At 41.0% G+C, this 19,068-nt stretch overlaps 1 protein-coding gene across 4 annotated transcripts in view; it reads right to left on the reverse strand.

The window, feature by feature from the left end:
* Positions 1 to 10,395, reverse strand: part of sez6l (seizure related 6 homolog (mouse)-like) — a 70,301-nt gene extending 59,906 nt beyond the window's left edge. The window contains exon 1 of one of the 4 annotated variants that reach the window (XM_028025951.1): positions 9,973 to 10,395. In XM_028025951.1, the coding sequence (XP_027881752.1) occupies positions 9,973 to 10,063 (91 nt within the window). In that variant the 5' untranslated portion in view covers positions 10,064 to 10,395. The remainder of the gene's footprint in view (positions 1 to 9,972) is intronic. The other 3 variants (XM_028025950.1, XM_028025949.1, XM_028025948.1) reach the window with 3 other exon arrangements.
* Positions 10,396 to 19,068: the final 8,673 nt, after the last annotated feature.

The raw sequence follows: 19,068 nt of genomic DNA on the forward strand, positions 1-19,068 counted from the left end.
CCAACAGTTTGACACTTTTTTTCTCTGCCATTGTGCTCCTCTATAATAAATTGTCCAAATGTGAAAGAAAAAAAAACCCATCACATTTCCTCACACAGCATCTCTGGAAAACAAGCCTCCTTGCTGTCTGGTTTTCTGTGGCTGGCAGTGGGTGCGAACGCTCAGCGCCGCCACAGAGCTGCATGATCATCACAAAACACAACATTTACATAACAGAGGCGTCACAGCTGAGCGGACAGAGAACCAGGGATGTGGTCTTACTACTGGCTCTATCGAGATATAGAAACGGTGGATATGTTGGAAACAAAGCATGCCACTGTAGTATCTACAACTTAAAAACTATGGCAACTTCTGAGGTAATTAGACTAAACATTCTATGATATTTCACAAGGTCAGAGGATAAAAAGGTGAATTAATTTAGTGGAGAATCCCATTTATTGAATCCCAATAAATTCATACTTCTATGGCAGTGTGTTAGGGCAGTCGTAGATAAAGAAAAAAAGAAGAGTAAACTTTTGAGATTGATCTCAGAAATTTTCTAGATAACAAAAACTTAAAATATCCAAATAACCTCAAAATTTAAGATTTTTTCTCACAATTTTTTTATTTTTCAAACTTGGGAAATTTCCAAGTTTTTAATAGAACATTTCTAAGATTTGTTGTACTCCTCCATCTACAATGGCTCCAATACGCCGTGACAGACATCGCAGCCTTAAAAACCCTGTTAAAGTAAATGTAGCTGTTGTAAAGTTCAGCAATTTCAGGGAACTTTGAAATTGTAATCCACAACCCACATGTAAAGAGGTTGTGACACAGAAGTCCATTTCTTTTGGGCGCTGGCCTCGAGTTTCGATGAGGATAAATATTTATTTTTCCGCTGCATACGGAGAACAGGATGGAAAGGGAGGTTAAAAAAATTCTCCAAAACTCACTGATAGAAGACTGCAGCAAAGTGGCATCTTTGGGCCACTAAGTCTCCATGACAACCACTGGACACCAGCTACATTTAACGACGCCAGAAATAACATTTTTTAAAAAGCAGTTTCTGTCCCACCATCACAATTATGTTTACGTGGGAAAACGCCTCATGTCCACTGTTGAGTATGGTAGAAGGTCTGTGGTGCTGTGGGTCGGGTTCTATGGCAAAGTCTCTGGGTGTTTTTGTGGAGAATGTGGAGGAAATAAATTGATTCAATTCAATTTGGAATAATAACAAAAAATGTGGGAAAGTGAAGCACTGTGAATACTTTCCAGATACACTGTATTAATGCTATTATTAACACATGATGACATAATGAAGTCGACGCCTCCTTCAACACTTTGCCCCCGACTGAAGAGGGAAACTCTTCCTTCACATCTTGTCATCACTTCATCCAGTCGCCAGAGTCATTCGCAGCCTGAATTAAATATGCAGCTCTCCTCACTGACCGGCTCTAAACCTCAACATCGCTCATTAAACTATATTGTGTTTTATAGAATCATTTGACTGTTTTGCGGCTCTATTAGTTTTATACAAAAAGCAAAGAGCCACAGCAGGTCTATCTGACACCAAGGCATGGCCCGGTTACTGGTTCCAAGGTACATACAGAGAATTCATATATACAATCTGATTCATGCTAAACACCACCTCCAAATCTAAAACAATACAAACTCCCAACATGATATATTACATCAATAAAGACCATGATTTGTCTTAGCTGTCTTAGATTCATACCATCATAATTTCATGCCTATTAGTATCTGAGGTCAGCGTTACACAAACAGCCGTGGCCTAAAACAAACATAAACAAAGTTAAGCTTCAGTTAATTGCTTCTTTTGGAGCAAAGTGTCAGCAGCATCTGCGCAATCCGGCAGCCATCCTAGAGAGGATAATCCCAGGCACTGACACATGCAGCCAGCGCTCCTGCCGAGCGTCACACACACACACGGACCCTTTAGATAAGCAGAGCTGCTGCTGCACAAAGGTGAGCCGCCAGGGTGGAGACATCCACACCAGTCAGAGGTGCAGACGCTGCACCTGAAAGGTTAGCTACAACACCTGAAACCAGGCAGCGTGTAGATCAAGGACCCCAACACTCCACCGACTTGCTTATTACTGGTTCCGACCATATGTCAGACTGACGAGGCGACAGCCATTACTTTGATCCTAATGAGTGCAGGGATTAAGTAAGAAACATCTACACACTCAAACAGCTGCAGGTAGCTCAAGCACACGCACAGGCTGCGTTTCCATTAGAAACAAGCGCAAAACTTTGTCAATATTTCGCTAGTGTCGATTTAGAGGAAAGTACCATCAGGATCCACCTTCATTAAATAAGGGATGCAATTAAAATCACACATGAATAAATTGGTTCATGCGATAAGTCATTAAAGTTTTGCACTACGATCCTGAAACTCCTTCCTTCATGGTTTGCATCAGTGGTAACATCCGGTTGTTGATCAGGTTTTTCCATTGCAGTTTTGTGACTAGATCTGGATGTCATTTTTCCTGCCTTGAGCCTCGATGTAGCCAAACTCCGTCAAGTGCTTATTTTTTTAAATGTCATATTAGATTCGTTGTGTTGATGCATTTTGACGCGCTTCACCCCCAAGGTCATTTTCCACCGCAACACGCAAACTTCCCCATTCACTCTCAGGGCGCGATGGGATTTGTTGCTGCACGCTTGCGCAGTGTGTAGGAAGGAGGAGATGAGCTGCACACGCAGGCTGCGAAGTGAGATACAGGTGATCGTTTTGGTAATCGGCAACAAGAGACAGTGATCGGCGATCACCGATCATACACTTTTTCACAGAAATCGGCCGATTATGACCGGTGGCCGATCGATCGGCACACCTCGAGTTCAAACCGATAAATATCGCAGATGAAGAACAGCATGATATAAACGAGCAAATGAAAGATGAAAAAGAAACAAGTGCGTAAAACTAAAAATATGAAACACCTGACATCATTTTTTTATAATAAGCCCAAGTTTTCATTTGGATGTTGTGACTTTGAAAAGATATGGGCTTGTTCAGTTCAGCCTGTTCTAGAGTCTCCTGTTAGATTCTTAACGCCTGCAGGTCCACAAACCTTCAGAACACAATAATAATGAAAATATTGTATGCACTAATAAAACATGCAGATCATTTTTAGTTATTAGGCGGAAACCTGACAAACATCAGCGGCAGTCGTTTAAATCTACTCTGCCGCTTTATGCCTCATCAAAAACCACGGCATAAGTTCTTCATTAGGAACACGGAGGCCTGAATAAGCATGCTAATGAGCAGCTTATGTTCTTGGAGGCTCTGTGTGAAGTAAAAGGTTAAAACCCTCCGAGCCCACCTGCAGCAGCACCAGGCGCCCGCTGATTAAAAAGGAGTCAGGACAACTTCCTGATGGTTTCTGTCACAGCTGCCTGCTTTTGTCTTGATAGACTCTTTAGCCATTTTTTAACAAAATAAATCACAACATGAAAATTTAGCTCTAGAGTCGCTTTTTGTTTTTTTACTTGTTCTCAGTGAGAACACAGCTCTGCTCAACTGACTTTTAACAATTGTCTGTTTTTTAAAAGCTTTTCACAGTCTATTTACAATGTTTCCCATTAACACACTCATCCATCCTGCTACTCGGCGCAAGTACTCTACTTCCTGAACCTCAGTCACATCAGACGTGATTTACAGCAGCTGTTCTCACCTGGTTCTGCTCTCTACAGAAGACATGAGTAGCTTAAGAAACCAAAACATTACTTTGGCTTCCACTCTGTTGTTAAAGCCGACCAAACATCCAAAAATAAAAATCACGTCCCACTATATTTAAGCTGAAAAATGAAAATGTTGAATATTTTGAACTTCAAAATTGAATTATTTGCAATGTGTGGGTGACATGTTTATAGTTATTTATAAAACGTTGGCAGCTACAAAAGCTTCCACTGTGAAATAGTTTTGAAGAGAGCCTGCTCTCTTTTGAAACGTACAATTTTAAGTCTTTTCCAGAAACTTTCTGAGATTAGCCTCAAAAAAAATTATTCTAGCAAATTTATGATTTTTTAAACTCTGAATTTTCTAATGTTTTCCCTTCTATTTACAGTGGACCTAATACACTGTCGTAATTTTCAGTTGTGCCTTGTTCTTGTCTACTTTTCAGATGACAGACTAATGGGATTTTGTTTTAAACTTCTCTGTTACTGACCCCTGAAGGCCACTGTTTGCACAGGATTTTATTTAGGAGTATTAAAATAAAGAGGGGACAAAATACAAATACTCACCACAGATCCTAATCTGTAAAGAATGTTGAAAATTCACAGCCATGGGCCATTACTATGTGTTGTACGTGTGACTGGCTGTGTGCATGCTATCAACACAGCAACAGCAGTGACAGTCTGAAGGTTTATGTTTCATATTCTACTCTGTTTTTTTTTTTCTTCTTCTTCTTCTTTCCTCCCCCAAACCTGCCTTCATGTTTTTCTACAACTCTGTTTCTTTGCCTCTTTCTGATGCTTACATGGCACAATATAGGCTCAAAAGTTTGGAGCCTAAGGATCTGGTTGTGTAATAAGGCTCAGGTTAGTCAAGCAGAAGAGACAATCTCCTCTCAGTTCTATTTTTCCTCTCAACTCACAAGAAATGGGAGAGGGGAGGGGGAGATGGAAGACGAGCACAGAGGATGAAGAACAACCAGAGGAAGGAAGCTGAAGAGTAGAGCAGAGGTGATGAGATGAGAGGAGAATGGCGGATCAGGAGCAGGGTGAGTTTTTGCTTCCTTTTGTTGGAGAGGATGTGCAACAGTTCCAGAGGCAGCCTGAGTCGATAGCACTGCTGCACGTTGCTGCACGTTGCTGCATCTTTCTCTCTGGATCCATATTGCAGCTAGATCTGCTTTCTAGTCTCTGCTCACCCATCATCAGGCTGCCTTTGCTACGACATTATCGCTCTAACCCTGAGAAATCAGAGCAGGCAGCGATCGGGCCCCAACTTCATGCTCATGTCAACAGCGTGCGAGGTTATCACACAAACACACACCCCGACACGTTCCCCGAACAGGCTGGATGACATCGGGTCTCTGCTGGAGGAGCTCATTAAGCCCAGACGCCGGCGGTGGGATGAACCCAGCGACACGGAGCAAGACGCAGGGACTGAGCGCGTGCAGATCGTACGGCCGCGCGCCAACAATGAAGTGGCGTGGATTAACAAATAGGCCGACGCCTGGCTGAGAAGATATCGATGATTTCTCGGCTGAAACTTTGACACGTTTGTGCATCATCAGGGCAGAGAGGCAGCTCCTCCCAGGCCGAGATGATTTAAGAGCTCACAGCTTCACAGAGGCCGGTTCACACGGGAGAGTTTGTTCAACGAGGGACTTAGTGAAAGGCGCAGGAGAAAAGTTATGACTGATGGCTGTGTGACAGCTCACTCACATGGTGTTGAAATTAAAACTAAAAGAATTGAATGATGACATTCCCTGAAATGGAAAGTTATGTGCATTAATGTCCAATGCAGCTCTGAGCAGAGACACAGACACTGTAGTCCATTTTCCTCTGGACAAAAAAAAGTGCCACTCTGAAATGTTCTTGTTGTTTTTGTTGTGTGTAGTGTACAGCGTATGGTCATAGGGAGCATTTAAAGATTTAACAGCCTATATTACCAGTCCGCTACATTTTCATAACTTTGTCCAACAAGAGTTGAATTTAATTTGAAATAAATTCAAATGTATTTCATACATGAAGTTATTAATTGGTTTCTGATTTATTTTTGACTCGTGTCTTATTGCAAATGCAGTCAACATGTTACCTCTATCTATTAAATATTTCACCTAAATACACAAATAAAGCCAAATGAGCTGCATAACATCACAATCAATAGGTTACTATAAATACCTTTAACAAAGTTCAGTAAAAGCAAAGCAAGTTGATTATGGTGTATTTTCTATATCTGTGTATAAAAATGATGATGTGATGACCAGCATATTAAACATGTATGTAATACTGCAAGACATTATCAGTTTTAAGAGAAAATTGTCAATCTCATTAAAATCATTTCTGTCATAAAGCACACTGGTGACATGTCACTGATGTGCTGTTGGTTTCATTTTGAAGCAACATGGAAGCTTGTATATACAGTATGTATATATAAGAGGACTTCATTACTTTGTCAGACAGTAATTGTAGTTTGTTTCGTAATGGAACAAGTTAGGTAGGTTTCTCAAGAATTGCCGCCCTGAAAAACGATGAAAAGCCGGACGACGTTTGGTCCCTTTATGTTGTGCTAATAGCAATAGAAAGACTGATGTAAAAATATGTTGCTGGTACAGTTAGTGACGTTCTGTTGTGGAAATTCAATGCGTAAAAATATTAGCTGGTTTATTCATTTTTCCAATGTTATAGCACTTAGCACACTTTAGCTCACTAATTAACACAGTGTGGTAAATAGTTGGACATAATTTAGCGAAGCTTAGAGGCAGATCATTTTCCTTGAGGAATTTTAATAAGGTACTCAAATAAGTCGATGAAGCTTTACATAATGTGACTTTTCAATATATATTCTTTATAACCAAATCTTAGACCCATGTGACCAAAGCGCATGACTGGCTCAGTAAACTCAGTTCTACATTTGCAGTGGTAGGACATGCCTCCCAAACTGACTGGTTGGTAAGTCATTGTTTTGTTTTGGGTTTTTTCTTCATGGTAACAATGTAATCCTGGGTTGTTGGCCAGTCTTCTCTTACACAATTGTTTTACACTTTTACACAAAGTAGTCATTTTCCATCCTATTAACATGAATGTACTGTACATCTGTCTGATGTTAAAGCCATTTAAAAATTTTTTTTTACATCTTTCCAAATGGTTAAGAGGAAAGGGCCTCTGTGTCACATCCTGTTTGTGCCCCAGCGAGACAGGAAGGCTTACATGTTAGAACACATTTAGATCAACATAAAAAAGTTTGATGACTTTAACACAATATGTCCACAAGGTGAATTTGGTTTTTTTTTGTTTGTTTGTTTCTTCTTTTTTTTTTTTTTTTTGGACAGCAAAGCACATCAACCTGTACTGACTTTAATCAACACTACGAACCTCAAAAATGACCAAATTGACGATTCAGATAGTATGAGTATGTCGACTTGAAAAGTCATGCATTTTGTTACTGACTCAGAGATTTTGAAATAAAGCCATAATTTTGGGTTATCATGTACGCAGTCGACCTCCAGGTTACAGACATCACCCACACACAAATAGTTGAAAACTGAATACTTGACTCCTCCTAAAAATGCCTAATACACACCAAATATACAATAACATTCTTTAATAAGATCAGTGGAAAGAAAATCTTAGTATTACAACAGAACCTAACATCCTTCCTTATATCTGCTGAGGAACAGCCAATTAACACCAAGGAAAATGAATGGCACACCTGAATTGGCTGCTTTGCAAACATCAGCCAATAGCATGTCAAACACCATCACAGCTAGGTATATCAGCTTCACAAGCTGCATTTTGTTTCACATAGTTTTGATATAATGTATAAAACAAAATTTGCAAATAGGCTAATCATCCCCAAATAACTTGGAGTGATGTTCCACTGAAAAATACATCAATGCTGAACCTCAGTGTAGGTCACAAATAGACATTGCCTGCACCGTAGCCCACCTCTGGTAGATAAGACATGCAAAATTCAACATGAATTCAGCGTTAACGTCATACGCAAAAATGAACATGGTGCTTGTGTTGTTGTTTTTTTAGCTGCAGCTGCTACTCCCTTTGTTTGGTTAGCTGCGTACAGAACTATTGGCTCATGCCAAAAACGGGGATTAACATGGAATGAAGAGTTTATAACAATAGATGAACTTCCGTCACCATATGTCATCATCACAATATTTGTTGCACATGTTAATATTGCAAAAATGTGTGTTAAGTTTTCAACTGTATGCCAACAAGATATTGAGGCTCGCTGTAGTGGATAACCACACCTGAAGTAGATGATCGTACCAGAGGTCTCAAAGAGCTGCAAGCAACAACGTCACAATCCAACGTCTGTTTGAGTATTTCTTTACTGGCATCAGAGGCAGAACGGATGTGTTTGTGGAGAATGTGCCGCTGTCCTCAGTGATTACAGCTTCAACCACAATGATCATGCACCACAAATCTTTAATGAGGCAACAGCAAAAGGCTCCTTTGCATAAAACACTTTCTCCATAACTGTGTCGCAGCCGTCATCCCCAGCATACTGTGATCATGTTAGTTGCAGAGCCTGAGTTTGGCTCCAGACCGGAGGGATGCCCCAGTTAGAGATGAAGAAAACTGTATCAACCAAAGTTATTTTGATCGCCTCAGCTGATCAGGGGGAAATGCTCAGCAGAGCAAACTTTCCTGAACATTAACATTTCATGCTTTTGTTTTCATTTTTCTTATTGAAATGTTGCATCCAAAACGGAAAGCTGTGAACGTGGACAACATGTATCCATTTCCACATTAGCAAGGTAGGATTCCAAAGAGAATCTGCAACCTTTATAATCCTAACATCCAAAGAAGACAACTTATAATTCTGATGAACATCTACTGCTGGAAACGGATTGTCAATCTTAAATAACTACGTTACTTTCTCTTAACCTAAATATGTAAATAAAGAACAGACAAAACATTTACAAAACAGAGGATAAATACTTTTTCTTCTGTTGGATGTTGATTTTTAATGGAAAATATACTGAAGACACTTTTCAACCCAATGACAAGAAAGACTGACATAAAAATATGTACAGTTAGTGACGTTCTGTTGTGGAAATTCAATGCGTAATAATATTAGCTGGTTTATTCATTTTTCCAATGTTAAGAACTATAAACTAAAAGGTCCAAAAAGCCACTAACGGTCTAGAAACAAACATCCTTCATGTGACCAGCTGCATTTCTATTGATCATAGGATTGTGCAATTTTATTTTTCAGAAATAAATTTGATTAACGGAGATGCCAATTTTAAAAAAACAAAAAACAAACTCGTTTTTTGATTAAAAAAATTGTAATGCTATGATGAGGTGGTTAATTGGCCGTATAAAAAATTGGCTCATTTCGCAAAACTCCAATAGAAACACATTTTTCGCATCACATCAGTCACATGATCAACAACCGGATGTTGCCATTGGCGCAAACAACGAAAAAGGATCATGGTAAAGCATAAATATTTGTAATGAATTATCGTTTGAAAACTTATTCACGTGTGATTTTGATTGCGTTTCTTCTGCAAATGTGAAATTGTGTTTTGTTTTGTTTTGTTTTTTGTTCGTTTGTTTTTTTCTTTCCAAAATTAGCAGAGTTTGTAATGGAAACAGCTGCAGAACTATTTGGAAAGATTTTCTCTTCATGGTATTGAGTGTAACTTCGTTCTTGCTATTTTTTTTCCTGCTGATGCTCAGACTGCCAGTCTAACTGCAGCGCCTGTTGACAGGTGATCTCTTCCTCTGCATTCACCCTGCTGCTGCTGCAGCTGCTGCTGCCTGATCGAGGCTCCCACGCACACCAGTGGGCTCCGCTCCGCGCGCACTCCTCGGCTTAAGGGAAGCGTGCGCGCACATCCCTGGACCGCTCGTGCCAAAAAAAATAAATAAATTCGCTCGGTGGTTTGAGCCGCTCTCGCTGTAAATAGCCTGCGTTTATTTCAAGACTTCAAACGGGTTGTTTCAGACTCACCCCCCCCCCCCTCCTATCCACTCGAAACCTCCCACGATTTGACTCGAAAACAAGCCGGGGATGCCCAGAGAAAAATAAATAAATATATATATATATATATATATATATATATATATATATATATATATATATATATATATATATATATATATATATATATATATATATAAAGCGAGTTGGTGATGCGCCGAGAACTGAACTCAAGCTGCTCTCGATCTGCTTGGACGCAATCCGAGACACAGATGATGGGAGTTTAAAAACAGGATTAAAGAGCAGCGTCCGATAATAATAATAATAATGAAAAAATGAAAAAACCTTACTTCCTGCTGAGACGCTGCTCCACAGCAGCCAGACCCACAGCACCGCAGGCAAGGTGCCGCGGAGTCGGACCGAGCGGGCAGCCGGCGGCATGGCGACAGAAGCCGGTCCGGGGGAAGAGAGAGACGGCGGCGGCGCGGAGAGACTGTGGAGAAGGGAAAATAAAACCACGAGCTCCCCGGTGTGTGAGCGGCTGGTCGGCGGTCAGGTAGAGCCGGTGGCGTCAGAGAAGGTCCGCATGTCAGAGGAGCATCCTCCTGACTGCAAGCAGCGCCTCCTGCTTTCTGCCACCGATCCGTCCTCCTCTGTTGTCCTCTCTCACATTCTCAGTCACAAGCAGCCTCCCTCTCTCCCTACCGCTCACCCCTCTCCCTCTTTCTCTCTCACACACTGACAGTCACACACAATGTGACCCTAATGATAATGGAACTTTGTTTTGGAGAGAGCAGGCGAGCATGCATGTGTGTTTGTGTGTGTCAGGGGTGATGGGCTGCACACTTATATAAGATAGAAAGGCAGAAAAGATTTGCAGGAGGGATGAGGCGATGGACGGGTTGAGTTAGGAGCTTCCTCATGCCGAGCTGGTAATCTGTTTGAGGAGGCTGGTTGTATTTCACTGTGGGAATCCACTGCAGTCGCCTCCATGTAGACCAGAGCAAGACTGAACACTCTGCAGGTTAATGAATGCTGACCGCTGAGAAGCCTTCAGAGGAGGCTGGCGCATGGCGTTTCATATCTAAATTAAAACTCAGCATCTGAATTTCAAGCGAAAAGTACTCACTGCTCACAGTGCAGCAAAGTACAACTGTGTACTTATAGCAAATGGCTGAGTCCCAGTGGTCAAGAGATTTGAAACTAATTTTACATGCAAAAGTGTTTGGCGTTCTGCTGCAAAGTAAGTTATGTATGCTTTCAGTGTTGCTAAGTAACTAAACTTTATGTTAATTTAATGATTGATCATAGCAACAGGAGGAAGAAGAAGAACAAAAACAAGAACGAAAAGTCTACACATCCATCGTCTGTACCTGTTTGTCCTTGCAAGGTCGCACATGTACATCAAGGACAGATCACCACGGCAACACAGAGATGCTTAGAATAAACAACCATGCACGCGCGCACACACACACACACACACACAGAATCACGCCCAAGGACAATCTGGAGAAACCAATCAATGTCCTATGCAACTGGATTTTGGACTTTGCTCTCTGTGTGAGAGCAAACAGTCACATTTCCTCCACTCTTTCCATCAACACCGGCATCCCACAAGGCTGTGTGTTTAGCCCAGGGCTTTACTGACCCTTTGCAACTACATCACTTAATCATATTGAGGCGCCAAGATGGACGTCGGAAGTAATCCAAAAATGTGATATTTGGTATTTTTCTAATCATACTTATAAAGTTTATGAGCGTTAATCTTCTTACTCTGTTTAAAGTGTTTGCTGCAAATCTGCGATTGCGCCGAGGGCCGTCAGTCATTATGACTATGATATACAGTAGTAATGATATAGATAATAACAGTTATAGCATCACTGAAAAATACACAGCACAAGTCATTACAGGATGCATTTAGAGGCAGCCGCAGCCCAGCGCAGAGTGTATCTGAAAAACACCTGGGCTGTTGTTTTGTTGAAATCAGTATCATTTCTTTGCTTTGTTTTACTCAATTGAGTCAAACCGAATCACATCAGATTACAACACTCTGAAATCAGTGAATCAGAGGACAAATTGTGTCGCTTCGCATAATTTTTTTCTACAATGTGCATCAACATTTGCGTCACATCAGAGATGCACGACCCTGTTATTTACAGTGAAGACGACATTAAACTACAAACATGTCAACAACAGTAGCCATGTCATAAAATAGTATTTCAAAGCAAAAAAAAAAAAAAACACCCTGAAATATTAGGTGGTTATTTTTACACTGCTTCAGTGTAGCTACGGATGAAGTCGCAGAGCTGAGTTGGCTGTTTTATGTTGCCCGTTCACACTGTGGTTCCACAAGTCCTGAACAATGTGTGCTTAAACAAATGAAAGCAGATGTGGGAGAAGCCCTGTGAGTTAGTGTTGCTCACGCTGCCCCATCATTTCACACACACTCCTCAACAAAGATGGGTGACCTTTGCTGTGGCAGAGCAAGCCGTGCATTAACTTCCTCATTTCGCCTGGGGCATTTTACACATTACCAGGGTTGTAATAGTTTGGGGTTTTTTCAGCATCGTTCAGTTTTATTTCATTGTGACTTTTTGTTTGTCCAATTCCGTTAGTTTTAGTGAGTTTTTACAGTGTGTTTGCTAGTTTTTATTAGTTATCATTATTAAAATATTGTTGAGTTTTAGTTATAGTAGCGGTTTTAGTTTTTTTCATACTTTGCTTGATTTGATTAGGTGTAGAATTCAAGAAGGCCAAAGTATTGTATTATGATCATGTTTACACTGATTGGGTGATGAATACTCAACATTAGATACCATCTTCAAAATATGTATTGTTATTGTTGAACAGCTGCTGACTCTGGAGTTTGAACCCAACTTCTGTTGTCACCATTTTGTGGACTAGCGTTAGCGCCACCAGGAGGAGAACGGAGAACCGCAATGCTGATATAAACTGCTAGTGTGGGGGAAAAAATCTATTTCACATCAGTTCACATGTCTAATAAATAGATCCATAAACTTAAAATCTAAGGATTTGATTTTGCAATAGAGTGGCATGTTTATTTTTGGTTGTATTTACCCAGAATGCCTTCTGCTACAGTCCGCTTTTTGCTTTTTTAGCTGCCTCGGGTCTGCTTGGCATTCATACATTTGAACGGCAGCAGAGTTCACTTCCACTGGGTTTGTAGGTGGACCAGAGTTTGCTTTTTTGGTCCGCATTAGAGTTCGCTTGCACGTTCAGTCCTCCCCAAACAAACGGGACTTTCAGAGCAACCGGACTGAAGTTGGATTAATTTGGACCAAACATGACTGGTGTGATTCACCCTAAGCTTGAGACAAAGACGTAACATTAGAACCTTGAGGTTCTTCTACCCGACAAGAGCTTTAAGGATCCGAAGTCCAGAACATCTGATCAGAACCTGACCCACCTCAACTGAATTTTGTGTGAAGGAGAAGAAGTTGTGCTGCCTGCAAGCTTTTGTTAAATCTGAAGCTCCTAACCGAAGCTTTTAGCCAGAGACTGAACACCCAGCACAGCTTGACCCAAACAGACCAGATTTCCTGGTCCAAAAATTCCCTCATTAGAACAAATTACCAGTTAAAAGAAGACAATCTCAGCACTGATGATTATGTCATTTCTGCGCTGTGGAAAAAATTAATTGCCAGACGCTGTTAGGTGAAAATCACTCAGTCAGGTTTGTTTCCTACCATATCCATGGTGTGACAGCCACAAGGTCAAACACTGGAGAAAAGGTCAGATTAAAGCTCCAAGTCAGGCTCAGAGTGGGCTGTGTGTGTCAGACAGAGACCACACACAGGTTTCACACTGAAGATAAGGAATCCCAAACAGAGCAGAGACAGTCTGGCTCCCATGCAGCTGCAGGAAACAGCCTCAAGCCTTGGCTGTGCAGCCCAGACAGGTTCATCTGGCGAGAGTTCATAAGCACTTAGAGCAAAGACATAACATGACATGACCAATATATTATTAAAGCCAGAATATATTGCATGATAACAAAATTGTCCACCACAGCACAATTAGTCATGCATTATAATGTCATTTAAACATTACAGGGACAAAATGGGGATAACCAGGTTCAATGAGACTGTAGGAGGAGCACAGGAACACCACCCGCAGCAGCACTGCCACCCGCAGCAGCACCACCACCCGCAGCAGCACCACCACCCGCAGCAGCACCGCCAGCCACAGCGCATCTGCTTCTGTTACCCTCTGCTGATTAAAGGATGTGGTCGATACTCCATCATTTTGTCTCTAAAAGTTTCACAGAGATCATTATTCTAATTGACTTCCTGTTTCAGTGTTTATGTTCACCATTAGCCATCTAAAAAAAATGCAATTTGTAAACCTGCAACATGGAAACAGTGACATAAACGTGACTGAAGGAGATCAAGATGTTTCATGGGTTCTTTTAAAGGGACAGTAATATGTATTGTCCAGGCAAAAAGGGCCATTTCATTGCACAAGTAACAAATAACTATGTTATTCTATCATTTTATAGCAAATTCAAGTAACTATGTCACATTCAGTTGTTTCAGAAATGCTGTATGTATCAAATATGACTTAAAGAAAAATTTACTTTGTAACTGAACGCCTTGAATTTGGATCTCTGTCTCTTTAAGAAACTCCTGCTCTTTCTGAAACTCCACCTTCAGGAAGTCATGACAACATGGCTCCTCTATCAACCTTTTAACAACATTTTGACCAGCTTTGCTCCTATAATGAGCTCAGCAGATGTGCAGTTCCACCAGGTGTTTGCTAATTGCTGCTGGCTAGTCTGAAGGAGCTGAGTGGAGGAGTTGAGGGGAGGGCTGCTGTGAGAGGCAGAAACTTGGAAACTGTAGCTCCAAAGAGGAGCTGCGTCTCGAAGGTGGAGCCTGGGTGGAACGTCCACCCAGGCGTTTTGCACAGCTGGATGGTTGCCGTGGAGATTAAAGCATTTCTCAAACCTTCATGAAAGAATCAAAGCAAGATTCCAGGTGTTTCTGATGAGGGAATAGCATTATAACATGATGTAAAGATAAAAAAACCTCAATTTTACACAGCACTGCCCATTTAAATCACTGTATTTTTAGTTTCTCTTGAAAAGAAATAATAAAATGTTCTATCATTCAAATGTTGCCTTTCTCAGTGTTACTTTTAGTTTCCTATTGGTGCTAGCTACACTTTCTACATGAAGCATTATCAGGTGAGAAGAAATTTTAAAAAAAAGAAAATGCCCAAAGCCAAGGCTGCATAGGAAGGAGTTCTGTTTTGTGGTTAGGCTTTAGGTTAAAGGTCACACTCAGGCTAAATGAACAGAAGTCAATGCAGGAGAAAAGTGAATATAGAATACTATGTGAGAGTGATTGCATGTAGGCGTGTGTGTGGGGTGTGTGTGTGTGTAGGGTTGGATGGAAGTGAAATATTGTGTAGATTAGTTATACACAGCCTGTTAACACAGCCTTTATTCCTGTTAATTATAATGATTTTCTGCTTACAGCAAATGAAAACACATCATTTAAGATTAGAATATTACACCATACCAATTACAGCAACAAAAAAAAGAAAAAAATCATTTCCAATGCAGAATTATCTGGTCGTTTTTTTCCTACAGGAGTTGCTCAACTTCATACTTTTAAACACCTCGCAGCAAAGCAGCTCTAATTCAGTTCCAGGAAAGGAGCGTGACAGGAGGGAGGTGAAATGTTGCAGCAATCCGTGTCAGCGATAGAGGAGGCTAAGATCCAGGTAATGCAAACAGAACACATGGAGAAAAGCATTTCATATCCCTGAGCGGCTGTTGTGTTATTTTTGCTCAACTTAAAAATGTACTAAAACATGTATCAAAAGGAAACTCCTGGGATGCGTGCTTTCATACTGCCTGTTTGTTCTGCGGCTATTTATAGCTTTAAGTTGGAAAGAAGGTTTAATCAAAAGCCTGAAGTTGATCTGAAACGTGTTAAACAACCAAAATATAATAAATCCCTTTACAGACAGAACCAGAGCAGCACCAGGAATAAGAAGCATTTCTGTTTTATTTGATGCGCTCCGTTCTCACTCCAGGGGGAAACAATCTGGCTCTGTGGCTTCTCAATGCTCATCTATGTTCTCCTGCAGCCGTGTGTTCCTGCTGCTGGGCGCCGAGCAGGTGGTGCACTTGGCTACTCGAAACAAGTTACCAACCAGAGGGAACGGGAACCAATTAAAAAGCGGGAATCTGCAGGCGGTTAAAAGATAAATGCAGCGGCTGAGAAACGCTGAGCGGCTCCAGGAAAGCTGAGCGTGGTGTTCTCTGGCGCTGCAGGTGATCGTGGTTCTGCCATGAATCCAAACAACTGCCGACTCTTTCTCAAGGTCAAACTGAGCCGGCTGAGGCTCGGTTCATGTTCTCTGCCACTGATGTAAACAGTTCACAGAGACAATATAGTGCGCCTCTCACTCTGGAACCTGGAATCAGTCTGCAGCTGCGCGTTCTATGTCAATCTCACAAATCTCAACAAAATTCAGCCGAGTGAAGTTGGCCCCCCCACCTTCCTCCAATCTGACAAAAATGGTGTCAAACGTTTGTGCTGGTGTGTGCAGCAAAAATTTCCGTTTGTGCCGTTATAATTTTAAAGCCATTAAGAAATATTTCCGGAGGTCATGAAAGGTCAACCTTCTTCAAATTAGACAAAATTGGTGTCAATCAACGCGACTACATTTGTGCAGCAAAATGTCTTAATATCTTTAAAATGATAGTGGCACAAATGAACATTTTTGCTGCACAAACGTAGCACAAAAATTTGACACCAATTTTGTCTGATTTGAAGAAGATGGGGGCGGGGGGGACTTCACTCAGGTCAAAGTTCATGTAAGCTGTGGCATTTATTAATGCTGAGAGCAGAGGATTTGTGTTGCAGTTTTGTTTTGCTGTAACTTTTGCATAATTCAGTTTTTACAGTGTGTTAGCTACTTTTTATTAGTTATTAGTTAGTTGTTATTAATTATAATGGTAGTTTTAGTTTTTTCATACCTTGGTTAATTTTAGGTGCAAAATTCACAAAGGTCAAAATATTGCATTGTGATTATGTTTACATTGTTTGGGTAATGAATACTCAACAGAAGACACCATTTTTAGAAACTGTATTATTATTGTTGAATAGCAGCTCACTCTGATGTTTTCTCCCAACTTCTGCTGTCGACATTTTGCGTACAGAAGCGTCAACGCCTCTGGGAGGAGAACGGAGAAGAGAAATGTATTGACGGCTGCCAGATGGGAAAAAAGAAAAATCAATTTCACATCACTTCAAACGGCTAATAAACAGAATCCTTAACATTAAAACTAAGGACATTACAGCTATAATTTCCACATGTTTTAGGTAGCTTTATAAACATATGGCATAATTGGTCTATCTAAATTCTCCCTAGGGGTGAGTGTGTGTGTGAATGGTTGTTTGTCCTGTTTGTCTTTGTGTTGCCCTGCGACAGACTGGCGACCTGTCCAGGGTGAACCCCGCCTCCCGCCTGGAACGTAGCTGGAGATGGGCACCAGCAACCCTCCCGACCCCATTAGGGACAAGGGTGAACAGAAAATGGATGGATGGATGGATGGATGGATGGATGGATGGATGGATGGCATAGTTTCAGTTAGTTATAGTTTTTATTTATTTCAGTTAATAGAAATATTTTTTCAATTTCTAGGAAATTGAAAAGTAACAAAAACAAGGTTTTTGTTACTTTGTTAGTTTTAGTTGCCTATGGTAACTTTGGCGAAGAACAACTAAACACTAAAACCTTTTGGGCCAAAAATGCTACAGTGCAAACTGTGACATTTTTGTGTAAACTTGTTTGATTCTGCACCGTCTTGTTTTGCACTAGCAAACATGCCACTTTAATAGTCATTTAAATCCTCTTTCTTCCCCATTCTGACCCTCGCTTTGAACTTTAGCAAGTCATCTTCATTAATAAAGTGGCCCATCAGTACTACCAAGGGGAAATATCCACTTTAGAAAGGTTTGTGAAATCTGTTTTGTGTATTCTGTGTGCAGGAGGTCTTTGTGCCTCCTGTTGATAAGGAGTCACTGCAGACAGAGTGATCTGCTAACAGATGGCAGGCCACCCCTAGCATCTCTCTTGCTGGTGTGGCACACTGTTGCCTTACCTGACTTCATTTTTAAGCATTTAAAGCTCATTACACAGGCAAGACAAACTCTCTTGGTATGAAGAAGTCCAATTTTTCACAGAGCAGCCTCAGCGCTCTCAGACTTTGAAAGCTCCAGATATGTTTTCACTGCTCAGCTCGCACAAGTGCTTTTTCAAATACTAAATGTCTCTGTCTAAGTGAGGACAGTTGACAGCCGTTTCCACGGAGAGCCCCCAGCGTTCACCCTCCCCACCCCGCTCTGTCACCGCAGCACTGGAGGCAGCATGGCTCATAGTCGGGTCTCAGATATCAGGCACAGAGTTAATAACTGGATTTTTTAAATTATTTATTTTACACATGTGCACTATATTGTCAAAAATAACTCGCTTGTCTGTTTTTCCACACATATACTTGAGTGATATACCATTTTTGGACACACAGGCTTGATTGACAGCACTAAGATCCGCCTCCTCACTCTGATTGATTGGAGCTAGCGCTGGGAGAATCCAGAGGAGCTTGATTTTTTGTTTTTCACAGATAATTTGTTCCACACCATCCTATCACAGCATAGTGACAGTATCAACAACTACTTAATTTTTTTGTTTTGTTTTTAAATAAAAGTTGCCCAGCAACAGACTGGCAACCTGTCCAGGGTGACCCCGCCTCTTGCCTGTAACGTTAGCTGGAGATAGACACCAGCACCCCTGCTGACCCCACTAGAGACAAGGGTGTTAGAAGATGGATGGATGGATAAATAAATAAAAGTTACATACTGCTCCTTTCAAGACTCATTTCCAGTTATCAGTACCACTGGATGACTGATGTTGCCAACAGTGGCAGCATTTACTTTTCATGTAAGGCCACTTTTACGGCTTTTCGGCATTTAAAGAATAAAGTCATAACTCATTTTTGTCTGACATTGTAAACTGATTGTCTGTCCTAACCACAAAAATATACTCATTTCCCATGTTGCACTTTATATATATATTTATAAAAGACATAGTCATGTAATTCATATACCGTTCTGCTGTTTTATACCATCTTTCGACTCTGAACAGAATCATCAGCACCATGTAAAGAATTCCTAAACTTTTGCCTTTATGTGCTGAGGCAGTCAGAGCTGCATGTCTCCTCCATCTCTGCCAAACAAAGAATGAAATGATTAGACGGCGGCTTTAGAGGGAGAAGAGATATCGTTCGTTCTGAGAAGCATCACTCTCCCCACCCCGCCCCACCAACCGTCCCCGGCTCGCTCCTTGTCTCATCTATCCTCATCCTATCTGATTCTCTTTGTAATCTACAATCCCTCCTTCTCCTCCATCTCCAT

The sequence above is a fragment of the Xiphophorus couchianus genome, chromosome 8 (genome assembly GCF_001444195.1).
Source record: "Xiphophorus couchianus chromosome 8, X_couchianus-1.0, whole genome shotgun sequence".
Classification (NCBI taxonomy): domain Eukaryota; kingdom Metazoa; phylum Chordata; class Actinopteri; order Cyprinodontiformes; family Poeciliidae; genus Xiphophorus; species Xiphophorus couchianus.